The 19,797-nt window shown below is 41.8% G+C and overlaps 1 protein-coding gene across 5 annotated transcripts in view; it reads right to left on the bottom strand.

The window, feature by feature from the left end:
* Window positions 1-19,265, bottom strand: part of LOC130907259 (NACHT, LRR and PYD domains-containing protein 12-like) — a 45,921-nt gene extending 26,656 nt beyond the window's left edge. For 4 of the 5 annotated variants that reach the window (XR_009061432.1, XR_009061433.1, XR_009061434.1 and 1 more), the window contains exons 1-4: window positions 19,154-19,265; window positions 12,342-12,645; window positions 5,340-5,429; window positions 735-2,535 (exon numbers count right to left, since the gene is read on the bottom strand). Coding sequence is in view for 2 of the 5 variants with exons in the window: in XM_057822124.1 (XP_057678107.1) it covers window positions 735-2,535; window positions 5,340-5,429; window positions 12,342-12,597 (2,147 nt within the window). In the remaining 3 variants the exon portion in view is untranslated. Of the gene's footprint in view, window positions 1-734; window positions 2,536-5,339; window positions 5,430-12,341; window positions 12,646-17,275; window positions 18,078-19,153 lie in introns of those variants that run through there. The other variant, XM_057822125.1, reaches the window with a different exon arrangement.
* Window positions 19,266-19,797: the final 532 nt, after the last annotated feature.

A 19,797-nucleotide genomic window follows, 5' to 3' on the forward strand; every position in this document is an offset into this window, starting at 1 on the left:
AATGTTTTTTTTTCTGTTGTCATGAATTACATTTCCACGCGAACGCACAACGCCTGGCAAGGAGAGGTATGAGAGTCAATATATGAGTGTCCCAGAGCTCGCGAAACTTCAAAAAACCACAGTTATTAAGGTTTCGTCAGACATGTGTGTTGTACACACTTCTCAGGCGGACACATGAAAACCGGAGATGACAGCGGGTGGGGAACTGCAGGACAGCTGCTGGGAGAAGAGAGGATCCTGACATGGCAAGAACTAGGTACTGTTTAGGCGTTTTAAAAAAAAAAAAACGACTGGGGACAGAATGGCGGAGGAGACTTCGCCGTTGTAAAGTCGAAATCAAGTCGGGTACCTGGGATCTACCTGTATTTCTATAGTTTAGGTCATAATACATGGCGGGCAGGTCTGTGGCAGGAAATGCTGGGGCTGAAAATGAGTCCCCACTCTGACCCTGCAGCTACGACGACAACCGTTTCTGGTTTCTTTCTTTAATTATGCTTTGAGATTTGTTGGCGGGTTTTGTGATTTGCAAATGTTTTTATATTTGTTTTTGTGTGTTGTATTGTGTTTTTCTTTTACTTTATGTGATTTGCAGTTTTTGTATTTGTAGTTTGTGTTGTGATTTTTTATTTTTTCACTATTTGTTTTGTCGTTGTGTTTTGTGATTTGGACGTGTTTTTTTATTTGCCGTGGTTTGGCACTACAGGACGTATTTTACGGTACTTTAGAGTACTTACAAAGATTTTTGAGAAGCCTTTACCACCGACAGCAGCATCTCGAGCCCCAGTGCCGATGCGGAGTACTTCCTCAGGTTAAAGGAATTTATTGTTTCTTTGTCACACATTAAGAAGAAGGCCAGGGCTGACCACATCTCAGTTGGCATTTTGTTCCAGGACACATGTCCCGAACGTAGATACTGCTGGATCTGCTCTAGCAAGGAGTCGTCCTTCAGCTCGTTTAGGCAATAGAATAAGTTGATGTTCTTCTCTGGAGTGTTCTGTTTTATCCTTTCCTTGATCAACTTGACTGTGTCTGAATTGCTTTGCCTGGAGTCTTTAGGTGCCTTAAGCAGTTCTTCCACTAGTTCCTGGTTACACTGGAAGGAAAGGCCAAAGAGGAAGCGGAGGAACAGGTCCAGGTTTCCTTCACTCTCACAGGCTTTCTGGAGAGCTGACCAGTGAACCTGAGTGATTGGGATGGAAACACCTTTTGGAGCCAGCCCTGAATCGTCCAATACGTTCTTGTTGTCATGGAAGAGGCTCATCATTACGTACAGTGCGGCCAGAAACTCCTGGACGGTAAGATGGATAAACTGAAACATCTTGCACTGTTGGTTTCTCCTTAGCGGCGGTACCTCCTTAAACACCTCGGTGACCAAACTGCAGTGTTTTGCTGCTCGCTCCCAATCAAAGCCACTGTCCACCAGCTCCTTCTCGTAGAAGATCTGACACTTATTCATCGTGTGGTGAAAGGCCAACTTTGCTAGGGCTTTCAGGTAATGGATGTACTCCGAAGTAAGTCTCTTATCTGATTCATCCATGTGGCGAGAAACATACCCTCCATACATGTCAGTCAGCGTTGTGGGAAGCTCTACTTCCTTCCCTTTGTCCAAATAATCCTGAAGAACTGTTGCGGCCATCCAGCAGAAGATGGGCATGTGGCACATGATGAAGATGGTGCGTGATTTCTTGATATGCTCAGTAATGCGTTCCTTATTTGGGAACCTTGTATTGAAGTACTTCAGCCTCTGCGAATCACTGAATCCTCTCACCTCTGTTTGGCTATCGATGAGTTCGGAGGGGATATCGTGGACTGCCGCGGGACGCGTGGTGATCCAAACCCGGGCGCAGGGAAGCAGGTTCCCCTTGACGAGGTGCGCCAGGAGCACCTCCAGTGGGTAGGGCTTCTTCACGTCAATGTCCACTTTGGTCTCGTTCTTCAAGTCCATTTTTAATATGGACTCGTCCAGTCCGTCCAGAATGAACAAGATCTTTATCCCACTGCTTTCATAGTTCCGATTCTCAGAAGTCTGCAGGTCGGCAAAGATATTGTTCAGCGTCTCTTCGCTCATGCGCCTGCTTTTGCAGACGTAAAGTCCGATGAGCTTGGCCAATGTAAAACTTTTCCCGCTATCCATGTTCAACTCGCGGAAGGTGAAGGGAAATATGAAGTGTACATCATGGTTAGTATTTCTGCTGGCCCAGTCCAATACAAATTTTTGCACAAGAAAGGTTTTTCCGATTCCCGCGAAGCCGACGGTGAGGAGCGTGCGTATCGGCTTCCCATCGGTGCTTTTGAAGATGTCGCACGGCAGGATAGACTTCTTGGCCGCGCCGCACGTCTCCATATGAAGGACCTCGTGCCGCTTGTCGGGGCCAACGTCATCACCGTAGGTGACGTTGATCTCCGTGTTGATGTCCGCCAGAGGCTGCTGCTCACGACCCTCGGGAACAATGCTGTATAAACTCCTCAGGTCGTCCTGTAGGTCCCCCTTCAATCTGGCAATCTGATCATCATCATGGACGGAGAAAACCGCACCTGAAAGAAAGCACTGGTGACCCGTACTGACAAAAAAAATATAAAGCAACCTTTGGACCACCAATAGGGCACACAACCACAAGAGACAAGAATAGGTCAACTTCACACCCAGAAAGAGAGGTAATAGGCTGTATTGGCTGAACAATATTGTGTTGGTTAGTTCCACTCAAGTGGATCTACATGAACCCTCCTTTATAATATATATAGTGTATGTCGCTAATTAGTACCCCAAAAAAGTTTTTACTCACTGTTTCCAGTCATTTTTTAATAATTAGCGTTTTTATGTCGCTCTTTTTTTGTTTTACTGTGGCGTAGTCATATTTAGACGGGAGACTAAGATTTGCAGTGCGTGTAGTGGTTTTTGGTCAAGTGGACCAATAGGAGCTGGGTCCTGTCGCCGTGGTTTCAGATAAACACACAACATGGCGTGGACCACATCCATCACCAATACAAGCGAAGACGATCAGAAGAAAAGAAAGACAAGGAAACAGCCTCCCGAAGTTACTCAAAAGGGATCGAAACGATGCTATATGCATCTCTCATGTGTTCAGGGCGAAGACGTGCAGGAATTTAGACGAAAACGGTGGGAAACTTCCAGAGCCTGCGTCCGACAAAGGCTTTCTCTGCAGGGTCCTTCTAAGGATCTTGCTGAAAATTATAAACATAGTGTCGACGTGGATTTGAACAACATTGACATTGACTGCAGGTGAGCTGAAGGAGGACACCAGCGTCCTATTAAAGAAAAAGATTGTGAGGTGTGGTACCACAGGACCTGTTACGCACAGTACACAAAGTTTTTGTCAAAGCCTACAGAAACAACTACTGCAACTTGAGATGAAGCGTGCGTTATTGCAAAGCATTAGCATTTTATTACACACACACACACACACGCGCGCACACACACACACGTTCAATATGGCTGCATGACGTCTCTGTTGTGCTTATATGATCCTTGGACAAGATTTGTCCGTAAGTATGGTTGTTGTAAAGAATGTACATATTATGTTAATAAGCGAAATGTTATATTTTTTGTATGAGACGCTTTTTGTTTGTTTAGTTAACCTGTATAGCGTGCTAAGCTAACGTTATTGCTAATGCAATGCTTGTGTACTTTTTTTTTGGTAGTTTTACGACGGTCTAAAGAGGACAATGGTTTGAGGCCATTTTATTAATAAATCAGATGAAAAAGGAAGAAGTCTGATTATTAAGGCATCATTCACTAGCTGTCTAGCTTTGGAAAAAGTAGACGCTTCGGAGTGAGGACAGCATAGACAGATTTAAATGACAGTAGAGTGAAATGCCCACTACAGTCCTTATATACCGTATGTTGAATGTATATATCCATCTTGTGTCTTATCTTTCCATTCCAACAATTTGTTTTACAGAATATATATATAATTCACAGAAAAATATGGCATATTTTATAGATGGTTTGAATTGCGATTAATTGCGATTAATTACGATTAATTAGTTTTTAAGCTGTAATTAACTCGATTAAAAATTTTTAATCGTTTGACAGCCCTAATATATATATATATATATATATACATATATATATATATATATATATATATATATACATACATACAGTGAGGAGAACAAGTATTTGATACACTGCCAATGGGAAAACCCATTGGCACTCCCCACTGTATATACTGTATATATATATATATATATATATATATATATATATATATATATATATATATATATATATATATATATATATAATATATATGTATCAAATACTTGTTCTCCCCACTGTATATGGTGGAAAAGACAGACAAGACTGAAAAAGCAGTTTCTGCTCTTGCACCCCTCCTTAAAATAATTAAAATAAACTGCTGTATTCTAAGCCAAAACAACTGTTGTGTTTGGTCGAACAATATGTCTATATGCTGCCATAGCAGATTCATGGCGCACTAAGCCTCCAAACAATTTTTAATTTGTCCATTTTACCCTTACAACCCCTGTTTACAGACGTCGCGCAACTGTTTTTGTTTCAACCTAGCCATAAAAAGAAGGTAAGTGATCGTATTTATTATTCGAAATGTCTGTCATTTTTAGCTTAGAATCATTAACTGATGTCTAATATTTAGGTAAAAAAAAAAAAAAAAAACGACTATAAGAAATTATTCACTCGCATATTTTCAACTTTTAAACAAATTACGTAAATAGATTAATAGATTAATTTTATATTTATATTTGTATTATTATAAATAAAATAAATTGTTTTAACTTAACTATACTACAGTATACATTAACCACAATTAAAATAACATCATCTTTCGAATGATATAACAAACAAAGCGAGCAGCAGATTATTTGACCTTGTATACATACTGTAGAAACTGCATTGATCTAATGTAGCCATACATTTAACAGCTGTCACTGCATGATCCATGGTCCCTTGCTCACCCTGACTCACCAAGAGCCCAGCGCTGAGCCTTCTTGCTAGCAAAGTCACTGATCAAATCATTAAAGTCTAGCTTCCTAGCCAACTGACTTTCAATGGACAGCATGGCAAGACTAGAAAGCCTGTCCTGACACATAGTGGACCTCAAATAGTTGTTTATGAGCTTTAGCTTACTGAGAGCTCTCTCGCCACCTGCAACTATTACAGGGAGTGTGCATAATATACGTAAAGCGATGCACACTTCTCCAAAAATGCTTTGCAGCTACATCCTACAAATTGCATTCAGGAGACCATATACATATTCTCTCACAGCTGTGTAGATAAGGGGTTTACCCTTAACCACTGATATTTTATGTGTGGTGTGGCAGTGTTCGAATTAATTCCTCACCTCCTTCAATTGGGAGTAAAGATGAGGCTGGGTCATAAAGGGGGTCAGGAGACAGGGCTGCTGAGCCAGCTGCAGCAAGAGGAGTTGTGCCTGTTACAAAAGGCAAGGGCAGAGACAACTGTTTTAGTATGAAGAGATTGCTAAGGGTTTGCCTGCTGTACTGATTAAATGTAAGCTAAAAGTGGAGCAAACAATTACGGTATTTCATTATGAAGTAGGCTTAGCCCCGTCTGGAAACTCGCGATCTCCACTATAGGGCTAAGATAACAGGTTAATTTTCAGCACACAAACCTGTCAACCCGAGGCCGTTGGCAATTTTACCAATAGTGACGTATGCCCTTACAAATTGGTGACTAATCTTACAATGTTTCATAGCCGATAGCGTGCAATATAAAACAAAAATAAAACTCAATTTTCAAAATAATATGAATTTATTGGTAATATTGTCACATATAACCTGGTGCAATCAAATAACAATCAATATCTTCAGCTACATCATGATTACTAAAATTTTCTGTAGACTGCATCTTTATGACCAGTGTTACTTTACTTTAATTAGAACTTTAAAAAAGTAATTAATTACAGTTACAAATTACTTCTCCCAAAAAGTAATTGAGTTAGTAACTCAGTTACCTGAATGTAAGAGTAATTAGTTACTTGGCAAAGTAACTGGTGTTACAGTTCATGTTTTTTCCCCCATTTTTAAAATAAATAAATAAACCCTAAAGGCCCATGTACACCAGATGCATGATCGTTGCGGTTCCGGTCCGGTTCAGTGTTGACTGCGTGCCACGCAGTACGTCAAAAATAGGCAAATCATACCGGCTGCGCGCGGCTGCGGTCCGGCAACTCCGTCCCCTCGTGAGCTCTCGCGTGATCCCGCGCGATAATGTGCCATTTAAAACAACGACAAACACACGGAGTCTGTACTCATCAGAGAAGCAGAGAGAGAGCATATTCCTTGCATATTGATATTGCAACGTTTGCTAAGCAGAAGTTTGGCCGCGAAAACAACAAACGAGCTTCAACACCTTTTTCCTCTTTTTCTTTCTTAACTTCCCGCCACCTCACCAATGCAAAAACAACAACTACAGTGGGGAGAACAAGTATTTGATACACTTACAATGGGAAAACCCATTGGCAGTGTATCAAATACTTGTTCTCCCCACTGTATATACACTGACGCTATCTCGTCCACCAATCGGAGCGTCGCGCTGGTGCACCAGCACACCAATGACAGCCCCGCGTTGGTGCATAAATTAACCCACCGATGACAGCCCCGGTCGCCACAACACCGGCGACGCTACAATATTTTAGTTGTGTCTGTCTCTTAATTCCAGATTGACTGCATCATGTTGAGATCAGGGCTCCGTGTGTGGAGGGAAGGGGGGCAATTATGCCATTGGTTGTGTCGGTGCGTTTATATCTTTGTGCACATTTAAAATTTATGGCACATAACATCTCATAGAGCTGTTATAAACAATTGATAAATAATCTGTCATATTTATAAAATGGATAGCGAATTATATACTACACGAACTAAAAAACAGTGTACTTGGAATTGGTGTCTCAACACTGCAGATTCCTGTGCCCAGCGCAAACTGTTGTTTTTTCTATGAATAGTCAAGTGAAATGTAGGAAAGAAAGAGAAACGTCTTGAATAGACCACCAGGTCGAAACTTGTGGGTGTCTCTTTATTCTCTTTCGTACTTTTCCCCCTCGACTCTGTATACAAACCGGCATTGTGTGTGCGCTGGGCACGAGAATTTCTGCAGTGGAACCACTTCCAGATACGCTTTTTTTTTTTTTTTTTTGCTCAAAGTTGTCAGCACATCGTGTGTTTGATATCATTGCCAGAAAAACACAAATAATAGGACACCTTGCAGCTTCGCTTTTAATGCTGTCCTTATAATAACGATCTGCTGCATCGTATATTACTTTTTGACTTTCCAGTTTCCACCTCCATGATGAAGCGCTCATCATCCATTTTCGCTCGTGTTTAAACCGTGATTAGGCACCTGGGCTTTTGACGTCAGGCCCAGCTCCGCCCATTTTGTCGGATGCATGTCCGGCAGAAATAGAAAATAGCCTATACCATCCGGCGGGCATGCGGCACGCCGGAGGTGGTTCGCAGTCAATCCGGAGCACTGACGCGGCCGGTATACGTTGAACAATAGGATATAATGGGAACGGATTGGCTCCGGCGCTATTTTTTACCGGAGTCGGACCGGAACCGCAACGATCACGCATGCAGTGTACTTGGGCCTTAACCCTTTGCTATGTTTGGAAGTCATTTAATGTTGTGACTCAACTGTTAAAATTGCTCCTGTTTTTGCATTAGTTCCCTTCTGTCTACTTTCGACGTGAAATTTTTAAAACTGTTTCATTATTTAAAGATAGATTCAAATCAAGATTTTGCTGATTTAGGAGTATTTTAGATAAAAAGTTACTTAGATTCGCTGGGAAGGTTTACTACAACAGAGCCTTTCTGAGAAGTCTACTGATTGAAGATGGCGGCTGTTTACTAACGCCACCGAGTCTGTCATTCCGCATCTAGTTCTATATGCATGTAATATCTAGTTTAGCATCAAGTGGGCGTAGATTGTAGGCTGTCGGGCCCGAGTGATGTGTCGTTTGCGAACGAGCCGGCTCTTTGAAGTGAACGACAGGAGCCGGCGCCTAATAGGGAGCCGCTCTTAATAGGAGCCGACTTTTTTTCTCCTGTTTTTTCCCCCTTTTGGTTAAAGCCGCACGTGATTGGTCAACATCCCTGGTAGAAGGGGGAGGGGAGGATTACACACACACGCTGCAGTGAGGAGAAGGGGGAGGGGTTAGAGACACACACAGCAGCACACTGTGAGCAGCACATGAACAGGAGAGACAGGGAGACGAGAGAGAGCTCGATAGCGCTACAGAGAAAAAAACAACACGGTGGAAAGTGGAAAGGTGAGAAAATGGATAGGAAACGCAGTGAAATTTGGACTCATTTCAACTTAATTGATAGTTCAAAGGCAGAGTGTAGACTGCGCAAGGTTAAAATATCCCATCGGTATTATACAGTGCTGCTCAAAAGTTTGTGAACCCCCTCAACATTTTGGAATTTTCTATTATTTCAACCTGATTTCCTAATCAATCAATTCAGTAGGTTTTTTTTTGTTTTTTTAACAGTTGTGTTGTCGAGACTAAATTAAAAAGAGTTTTCATCAACTGATGTAGGTGCAAAATTGAACTGTTTGGTCACAACCAAAACCGCCATGTCTGGCGAAAAGTCAACACTGCATACCACCAAAAGAACCTTCTCCCAACAGTGAAGCATGGAGGTGGGAATGTCAAGATCTGGGCTTGCTTTTCATCCTCAGGACCTGGACAACTCCACATAGTCCAGGGAATCATGAATTCTGAGGAATATTGTCAAATCCTAGAACATAACCTGACGCCATCTGTTTTGAAGTTAAAGCTTGGCAAAAGGTGGATCATGCAACATGATAATGATCCAAAGCATTCCAGCAATACAACCAAGGAATGGCTGAAAAAGAAGAAGATTCGTGTTCTGGACTGGCCCAGTCAAAGTCCTGACCTAAATCCCATTGAAATGCTGTGGCGGGACCTGAAGCGAGCAGTTCATGCCAGACGCCCATCAAACCTCTCTCAACTGACTGCGTTCTGCAAGGAAGAATGGGCAAAAATCCCCCAAAGTAGATGTGAGAGGCTGATTAGTCACTACAGAAACCGTTTGGTTGAGGTAATCTCTGCAAAAGGAGGCGCAATATCCTATTAACTGAAGGGGTTCACATACTTTTGCACACATGATATCTGAGTTTTTCTTAAATCAACCACTTTTGTTAAATAAAGAATGACAATATAACTATTTCTTTTGTTTCAGTCCATTATTTGGAATGTCAGTATTGTGGATTTGGGTATAACTTAACATTTAATAAGGTTATTTTAGTTTTTTTTTACAAAAAATCTGACCATCGCTGTGGGGTTCACAAACTTTCGAGCAGCACTGTATATCATCTATCATATAAATCGATTATATTTCTAAATATTAATTCGTCTTACACATAATTTTACATTATTTTTGGTAGTACATTAATTTAAGCAACAACAAAAAAATGAGCCATTTGGGAGCTGAGAGAGTCGTCTCTTTTTAGTGAGCCGAGCCAAAAGAACCGGCTCTCTAAAAAGAGCCGGAATTCCCATCACTACTGTCGGCTACAGTCAGTCAGGGAAAATGGAGATTTTACGCTTTCCCATGATGTGTCACACATTCATAAAGAATGTGAAAGAAATTTCTGGGGCTCCATGCAAGATCTCACCTCGTGGGGCATAACTGATCATGAGGAAGGTGAGGGATCTGCCCAGAACTACACGGCAGGACCTGGTCAATGACCTGAAGAGAGCTGGAACCACAGTCTCGAAGAAAACCATCGGAAACCCATTACGCCGTCATGGATTAAAATCCTACAGCGCACGCAAGGTCCCGCTGCTGAAGCCAGTGCATGTCCAGACACGTCTGAAGTTTGCCACTGACCATCTGGATGATCCAGAAGAGCAATGGGAGAAGGTCGTGTGGTCGGATGAGACCAAAATTGAACTTTTTGGTCTAAACTTGGCTCATCGTGTTTGGAGGAAAACGAAGGATGAGTACAACCCCAAGAACACCATCCCAACCGTGAAACATGGAGGAGGAAACATCATTTTTTGGGGCTGCTTCTCTGCCAAGGGCACAGGACGACTGCACCGTATTGAGGGGAGGATGGAAGGGGCTATGTATCGCCAGATCTTGGCTGACAACCTCCTTCCTTCAGTGAGAGCCCTGAAAATGGGTCGTGGCTGGGTCTTCCAGCATGACAACGACCCAAAGCACACAGCCAAGGCAACTAAAGAGTGGCTCCGTAAGAAGCATCTTAAGATCCTGGGGTGGCCTAGCCAGTCACCAGATCTGAACCCAATAGAAATTCTATGGAGCGAGCTGAAAGTCCGTGTTGCCCGGCAGCAGCCCCGAAACCTGAAGGCTCTGGAGAAGATCTGCATGGAGGAGTGGGCCAAAATCCCTGCTGCAGTGTGTGCAAACCTTGTCAAGAACTATAGGAAATGTTTGGTATCTGTAATAGCAAACAAAGGTTTCTGTACCAAATATTAAGTACGATTTTTGTGATGTATCAAATACTTATTTCATGCAATTAAATGCAAATTTATTATTTAAAAATCATACAACGTGATTTTCTGTTTTTTTGTATTAGATTCCGTCCCTCACAGTTAAAGAGAACTTATGATACAAATTACAGACCTCTACATGCTTTGCAAGTGGAAAAACCAGTAAAATCGGCAGTGTATCAAATACTTGTTCTCCCCACTGTATATACTGTATATACCAATGTTATTATACACACAACGTCGTCATCATGTACAGTTTTTTCCCCCAGTATGTGCAAATCACTTGTTTCAAATATTTGGTAGATGTGTTTATGACATTTGATAATAATTCTGTGTTGCCAGAATTAATATAGCACTTAAAAAAGCAAAAACGGCAGCACCAGATTTTCGTTTTTGTGTATTCACATCACGATACATTTCTGACTGGTGACAAAGTTCGGACAAATATTCTAAGTAGAATTTATAACCCAGAGCTTAGAAGGGTATTTGCCAGGGGTCGCATTAACCGAATATTTTCCGTCGTTGACCGATTTTTTAAAACGGTGACGGAAAAAACTGAAGTCCATCTGTCATTTTGACAGGTTGCAATTCACACCTCAGACCACAGGGTGGCGAGTGAGCATATTAATTAGCTATTGTCTCTCTTGATGCATGATGTCGTTGGCCTTACTCGGAAAAATGTCAAGGCAATTGAGTGCCTGAAGTTTCTTCAAAAAGCCCCAAAACGACGATGGTGTTGATAAAAGAGGTGAAAAAAGAGGGACTGCACAAGTGGGCATGCAATTCAAGTCCATGCGCACCAGGGGGAAGGTGTGACACTGCGTTCAGGCCACAGCAGGTGAACTGTTAATTTCATTGTTCCATATGTAGCCTACCTACTGGGGCCACAGTCAGCTGTTTTTGTCACTGCGGAGAAAAAGTTGCATATTCATCTGCTTGATGTGTGATGGCATGGTGTGGATTCTCTGTTAAGCTTGTTCGGACAGAATATTAATTTAAAATGAATGAAAACTAAATGCTATTGAATTTGTTGAAGCGGTATGCAATGTTAAGAGTCTTGTTAGCTCGAATTGATGTGTCCAGCCGCTGTAGCTCTGCTGCTCTGTGAACTCTCTATTCATATTCAAGCCTTACGGCTTGAAATGCGCGCGGCTCTTAAGTGTCTCTGTCACGTGACTGTGTCGTAGCCGGAAACGCGCTCGGCCAAATGGACACACAAGTATGGAAGGTGAATTATGCCAAACAAAGGGTCACCATAATGTCATTATTATCATTTTAAAAATTTAAGTGACGGGTAAAAATCGATTATGACCGGATTTTTATGACCCTGTCAGTCAAAATGACAGACAACGAAAAAGTCTAGCGCAACCTCTGGTATTTGCTATGAAAAAATGCAGTGAACGCATAGATCCACCGTAGTTGAACAAAATTCATTTTCCAAGCACTTTTTCCACGGTCCCAATACAGCCTATAAAGTCTTCATCAAGTAGTAGTCCAATTGACTTTTGCGAAAAATAAGACGATGAAAATGGGAACTTTGTAAGGAGCTATGCTCACTGCGACGTGCTCTGCTTCCCTGCAAATGTACAAGACAAACAGGCTTTTCAAATGCCTTTGACTTTTTTCAAAACTGATAGAGATCCACTTCCAGGGTGCAATGAGAACCTTGGGGACTATTTCAGAAAAGAAGTTTTAACCCTGAGTTTCATCAAGAATGACTCAATGTTCCTTTTACCGGTGCGCCTTGAACGGACAGCTAAGTTTCCCTCGTCTCATGCTTGACTTCCATAATGTTCTCAAGTAACCCGTGTTCTACTGCGGGAAGCTACTTTGGAGACTAACCTGTTATCTCCTGCATGTTGCGACGCAACATCTCGGCCAAATTGTTATTCCCGATTTTCTCCAGAATCTTGATGGTCACATCCAGAGTGTTCTCGCCATGCTTCCTCAGCAACTCGTCGGCAATGTTCTCCCGGCTGGCGTTGTCACAGACCTTTCGAGACAGGGACGTGTAGAACTTGAAGATCTCGAAGTCATCCTCCCCCAGGTCCTTCAGCGTTTTCAACAGCAGCTCCTTCCGTTTTCTGTCCACAGCCATCCTTCCCTACTTATAAACGCTTGAGCCGGGTGACCGTCAATCGGGCATCTGTGTACAACAACTTGTATTGACATATTGTAACTTAAGCTTGTAAACCATTTGAGTGACATGACATAAAACATATTTCCCGTGGAGGCGTCAGGAGTGACGTCTTACTCATTCCTTTTCTAAGTTCGTTGTCGCTTTGTTAGATATTATTGTGGCACAAAATCACTTGTTTTCCTATTAAAAAAAAATCTAAATTATTGAAGACAAAATAAACGGGGTCATTCTATATATTCTTTTACAAAGAAGTCAGATAAAGCTCCTCGGTGGCAAGGCCCCGAGGGTGGATAAGATCCGCCCGGTGTTCCTAAAGGCTCTGGATGATGTGGGGCTGTCGTGGCTGACACGTCTCGACAACAACGCGTGAACATCGGGGACACTGCCTCTGGATTGGCATACCGGGATGGTGGTCCCCCTTTTCAAGAAGGGGGGCTGGAGGGTGTGTTCCAATTATAGAGGGATCACACTCCTCAGCCTCCCCGGTAAAGTCTACTCAAGGGTGCTGGAGAGGAGGGTCCGTCAGGAAGTCGATTCCTGGATTCAGGAGGAGCAGTGTGGTTTTCGTCCTGGCTATAGAACAGTGGACCAGCTCTACAACCTCGGCAGGGGGAAGTGGTTGGGATGAAGATCAGCACCTCCGAATCCGAGGTCCTCAGTTGGAAAAGGGTGGCGTCGGGGATGAGATCCTGCCACCTAGCAGGCCCGGAGTGACTAATCGGGAGCTTCTGGACGATTCCAGAAGGGCCGGCCGGCCAGATGGGCCGGTCCGCGTTTTATTAAAAAAAAAATAAAAAAATTACACTGTTATCATTTTTTGTTTGGTATTTATTTATGACAGTGTCACTGAGTATAACTTACATTGTTACCGCTGTCCCTGTGGGCCGTCTTAAAAAAAAAAAAAAAAACAGTATTATTTTTTTTTCCAGACTCATCCTCACGTGTGCAGACGAAAAATACAGCATGCAGCTCCGCCCCCTAATTGTAGTCTGTATTGAGCCAAATTAGCTGCTATCTCGGTGCTCGGATGGATAAAAAGAGCAAGGGTGGCGCTGAAAAATAAGAATTAAAAAGAGAAAAGCACTCGTGAAAGAATCGGCAAAATGCGCGAAAATAGCTAATTTTTTTCATGCAACGACCTTGCTGCCTCAAACTACAGAGGATTACAACGAAAGTGGTAAGGCCAGATGGCGAATAAAATGCAACTTGCACCGTGTGATACGACAATATGTAATTGTGGAAACTTTGGCTTCTTGTAGCACCTCACAAGGGATATGTAGCAGCAAGCATTAGCCATAATGAACACACCACAGGTGCAGAGCTGGAAGGTAGGATTGCCATGTCGTTCAGCGAGTGAACATTAGAATTAATATAATCAATTACGTGGCGTTTTTAAAGTGGAAATGGAAAATGGATAATAGTATCATTAGAAGTTGTTACAATGTGCAATACGTATTCTTTATTTTTCATATTGTTATGTTGCTATGTTTGTTTTATCTGTAAGCACTCATTTTGTTAATATTTGATGTTGCAGAAAAGGTCTTATTTATTCATTTATTTTGGGGCTGCCAAAATTATCGCGTTTACGGGAGGTAATTAATTTTTTTAATGAATCACGTTAAAATATTTGACGCAATTAACGCACATGCCCTGCTCAGACAGATTTAAATGACAGTACAATGACATGCCCACTTGTTAATTGTGCTTTATGGAGTTTTGCCGCCCTCTGCTGGCGTTTGGGTGCGACTGATTTTATAGGCTTCAGCACCCATGAGCATTGTGTAAGTAATTATTGACATCAACAATGGCGGGCTACTAGTTTATTTTTTGATTGAAAATTTTACAAATTTTATTAAAACGAAAACATTAAGAGGGGTTTTAATATAAAATTTCTATAACTTGTACTAACATTTATCTTTTAAGAACTACAAGTCTTTCTATCCATGGATCGCTTTAACAGAATGTTAATAATGTTAATGCCATCTTGTTGATTTATTGTTATAATAAACAAATACAGTCCTTATGTACCTTATGTTGAATGTATATATCCATCTTGTGTCTCATCTTTCCATTCCAACAATAATTTACAGAAAAATATGGCATATTTTATACAGTGCTGCTCGAAAGTTTGTGAACCCCACAGCGATGGTCAGATTTTTTGTAAAAAAAAAACTAAAATAACCTTATTAAATGTTAAGTTATACCCAAATCCACAATACTGACATTCCAAATAATGGACTGAAACAAAAGAAATAGTTATATTGTCATTCTTTGTTTAACAAAAGTGGTTGATTTAAGAAAAACTCAGATATCATGTGTGCAAAAGTATGTGAACCCCTTCAGTTAATAGGATATTGCGCCTCCTTTTGCAGAGATTACCTCAACCAAACGGTTTCTGTAGTGACTAATCAGCCTCTCACATCTACTTTGGGGGATTTTTGCCCATTCTTCCTAGCAGAACGCAGTCAGTTGAGAGAGGTTTGATGGGCGTCTGGCATGAACTGCTCGCTTCAGGTCCCGCCACAGCATTTCAATGGGATTTAGGTCAGGACTTTGACTGGGCCAGTCCAGAACACGAATCTTCTTCTTTTTCAGCCATTCCTTGGTTGTATTGCTGGAACGCTTTGGATCATTATCATGTTGCATGATCCACCTTCTGCCAAGCTTTAACTTCAAAACAGATGGCGTCAGGTTATGTTCTAGGATTTGACAATATTCCTCAGAATTCATGATTCCCTGGACTATGTGGAGTTGTCCAGGTCCTGAGGATGAAAAGCAAGCCCAGATCTTGACATTCCCACCTCCATGCTTCACTGTTGGGAGAAGGTTCTTTTGGTGGTATGCAGTGTTGACTTTTCGCCAGACATGGCGGTTTTGGTTGTGACCAAACAGTTCAATTTTGCACCTACATCAGTTGATGAAAACTCTTTTTAATTTAGTCTCGACAACACAACTGTTAAAAAAACAAAAAAAAAACTACTGAATTGATTGATTAGGAAATCAGGTTGAAATAATAGAAAATTCCAAAATGTTGAGGGGGTTCACAAACTTTTGAGCAGCACTGTAGATGGTTTGAATTGCGATTAATTACGATTAATTTTTAAGCTGTAATTAACTCGATCAAAAATTTTAATCATTTGACAGGCCTAATTTATTTTTCAAATGTATCATTTAATATAGTTTTTTTTAAAATCCATTTTTAAATTTGTTCAAAATATGTTGTGTTGCACTTGTTAAAATAAAGCCACAATTTTAAGTCACGATTTCAGGCAATAAATTATATGATATGTGAAATATCGCTATTGATCCTGAAAATATAGGTGATTATATCTGCATTTGCTGATATATGTGTATCAAGCGTAAAATCTGAGAATTTTATAGCCATTTTAAAGGGTATGAAAACGCAAAGGGGGTGTGAGACATCAATAGAACCGTTATGTGCCAAGATAACAAATATTGATAAAGTTAACAAAAAAATCAATCACATTAATGAGCAATTATCGAAAATAGATCGAAAATGACGAACATTTCTGAAAGTGTTCCGGAAACAGCCAAATGGGGCGGAGACGTCATAACAAGGAAACAAAGGGTCGAGGCAGGTGCCATCGTTGTTTATCGACAAGAGAGTTGCGTTCGTGTTTTATCAAAAAATCGCTAAAATGGTTCAAACCTGTCATACTACGTGGTTTACAAATAGCCATTTGTCGCAATGTAGTACCCATGAGTTGCCAAACGCGAGAAAAAGAGCTGGACTACGCAGACAATGAGTAAAGTTCGTCAGTGCTAAGAGGGCTAATTTTGCAATTTTACAGGGAAACGGGAACCTGACGAGCCAGAAGATGTGCCTACAACCTCAAAGAAAACAAAATTTATGCTACTTCCCAATCACTAAAGACCCACGAACTGCGAAGGAGTGAATTCGTGACCCGTATGTGAATAAATCGAGTGATTCGAGCATGTCTGTGGAACAGGAATATCAGCTTGAAGAGATCGCAAATCACGGCGATTTAAACGTACATTTGAGACAACAACTCTACCGAAGTTCTGGATTAAAGTCATTTCGGAATATCCCGACATCGCTTGGAGCGCGCTGAAAACTGTGCTACATTTTCCAACATCGCTAGCTTGATGCTAGCTTCTCTCACTCTCCCATCTCGTCTCAAAGAAACAAACTCAGCCCTCCCACTGATTCAGCGGGTGAGTTGTATTTTTTCCCTGCACTTAACACGACGGGGCTAAAAACAAATGCTATTTTATATTTGCTGTATTTTTCTGCCGGTGTTCTGACAAAATTGGCATGCGCGTAACGTTAAAACTTTCTTTAAAGAAATGAATATTATATTACGTTTGCCATGTTTGGCGCACACAACAACTGCACGTATGTATGTTTGTGATGTAAATAGTTTTTTAGCACCATTGGATAACATTGAGAGTCCAACTGAATATAAAAGAGGGACACCGGTCCGTGAAAAAAAGACCCAAATCACACCGGGGACCCCTGCTCTAATCCCATTCATATTTGTGTCGGTTGGCAGAGCGAAACCGATGATAGCATATTAAATGATAATTATTCTATACATTACTTTATTTTGCGGTCACGGTGTATCAGCTTCACAAAAAGAAATGCAAAACATACCATTTGGTGTTTCCCACACGAACTGTTGTCGGGGTTTCATCAGTGTGATTGCTCCCCTCAATGATCCTTTCATTAGGCTGCATTGGCTTTCGTTTGGGCTCAAATTGATAACCCAAAACACCAAAGAAAGGTTCATAACTCTCCTCGTCACCATTAGAAGAATGTTCGTTACGTCGGATTCGTCGCTGCAACTAGAAACATAATTGTCCGCCATCATCGCCGCCATTCAGTATTAAAGCACCGAGCCGGTTGTTTCCTTGTTTTGATGTCACGCCCACAATCTGCCAGATTTCCGGGATCTCGGGGGCGGGTCTTTTTAGCTTGAAATTGACCCAAATTTCTCTCATTTTCTTGGTGTTGCGATGTGTGCAATTACACGAAGTGACATGATATGAATCCAAAAGGCATTCGTTTATGGATAAATGATGGAATATTAGCATTTCCCCAGGTGTTGACATACACTTTAAGTATTGTTATACTTACATAGAAAATATTCGGGACTTTATTAGGGAACGGCTTTGAATTTTTTGATGCCGCTGCTCATGGAGACTCATATATGCCTAAGGTAGATGCCCGTTTTGGTTTCGGGTTGGTAGCGGCTTCGGTTTTAAAAATATCTGAATTTTAAGTTGTTGTTTTTTTAAACTAAAAACTAAACTAAACAATAGTGAAGTCTACACTTGGGGTCTTGTTCACGAGTGAAGGTAAGAGGGAGCGGGAGATCGACAGGCAGACTGGTGCAGCGCTTGCGGTGAATGCGGACTCTGCACCAGTCCGTAGTGGAGAAGGAACTGAGCCGAAAGGCAAAGCTCTCGATTTACCTGTCGATCTACGTTCCTACTCTCACCTATGGTCATGAGCTGCGGGTCGTGACCGAAAGAACGAGATCCCGGATACAAGCGGTCGAAATGAGTTTCCTCCGCAGGGTGTCCAGGCTCCCCCTTAGAGATAGGGTGAGAAGCTTGGTCATCCGGGAGGGACTCAGTGTCGAGCCGCTACTCCTCCGCGTCGAAAAGAGGCTCGGGCATCTGGTCTGGATGCCTCCTGGACGCCTTCCTGGAGAGGTGTTGGGGGCATGTCAAACCGTCGGGAGGCCCCGGGGATGACCCAGGACACGCTGGAGAGACTATGTCGCTCAGCTGGCCTGGGAACGCCTTGGGATCCCGCCGGAGGAGCTGGTTGAAATGGCTGGGGAGAGGGAAGTTTGGGCATCCCCGCTAAAGCTGCCACCTCCGCGACCCGACCCCAGACTAAGTGGTGATGATGGATTGATGGATGGAGAAGTTAGATAGCAAATGATCACTGTCAGCCCTCCCAGTCAAAATGGTTTTGGATTCTAATGCCTTCAATGGCAGCCCATGAATTAACAAAGACGCGTGCTACTTTTTCAAATTGTCTAATGTACACTTTCCATGTTCCAATCAAGTATTTTGTAATTAAAAGAAATGTAAAAACTGGCAACAAGGAAATGCATCGAAAGCACCAGTGAGGCGAGGTTAGGCACCACTTCTAAACAGTAGAGGAAGTTGTCAAACCTGCTTAAGCATCCGTCTCTCTAAAAACAAAATGAAAACTTTTATCGATATTCTTCGAGTTCCACACGCCTGCTTGTACACGGATGTAGAAACTCTCGAAAACATTATTGGGTGTTTCTATCCAAAACACGATTTTGTGGACACAAAACTTACTTGTGCCGGGTTTCGAGTATTTCATACAGTATTTCTCTGTATGCACATGATGCAATTGAGGCTGCATAAATCGCAAAGTTGGCTAACTGATTGAAGGAGCAACCTATGAAAAAAACCTTAGGAATGAAGCGAATGAACTAACGACTCTTTTTTGTGAGTGCCTGTCCTCTCAGTTTGTAAGAAAACTTACACAGCCTTCTTGTCGCCTTGTCTCCTCCCGTGCGAGTGACTTGTCTGTCCGGTCCTAGTAGACGCATCACCCTGTGTGTGTGTCCTTCTGTTTCCGCCTTGCCGGGCAAAACCCACAACGCCTGTGTTTGCAGCGATGCCACCAGTTTTGCCAGATTGGGTGGCTTCCTGGACTCGGGGTGTGTCAAAAATGCATTGAGCGAGTTGATCAAATTTGGGCTACTTTTGACATAACTCAATGGTTTTGGAAGGAATCGTTTTGATGAGGGGTTTTCTACATGCAGGGCTAAAAAAAAAAAAAAAAAAAAATCACTGCCTAGGGGAGAAGACCAAGGGCATAGGTTTGGTCTCAATATTGGTAGGGACGGTATGACAGCATAACCTGCATGTGCACTTTTTGCTGCGGATGGGACTAGGGCTGTCCCAAACGACAAATTTTCTCCCGATTAGTCAGCCGACTATTTTTACGATTAGTCGACTAATCTAATAATTAATTTTTTTTTTTTTTTTTTTTTTTTTTTACTAATTTAGCAATGAAATTTTTGTTGACGCTTATCAATTCACAAAAAAACATATTGGAACACTCAAATCATTTATTAAAGTACAAATAAACACGTAAATAACAATAATAAATCACAAATAAAC

Source organism: Corythoichthys intestinalis, chromosome 19 (genome assembly GCF_030265065.1).
Source record: "Corythoichthys intestinalis isolate RoL2023-P3 chromosome 19, ASM3026506v1, whole genome shotgun sequence".
NCBI lineage: Eukaryota > Metazoa > Chordata > Actinopteri > Syngnathiformes > Syngnathidae > Corythoichthys > Corythoichthys intestinalis.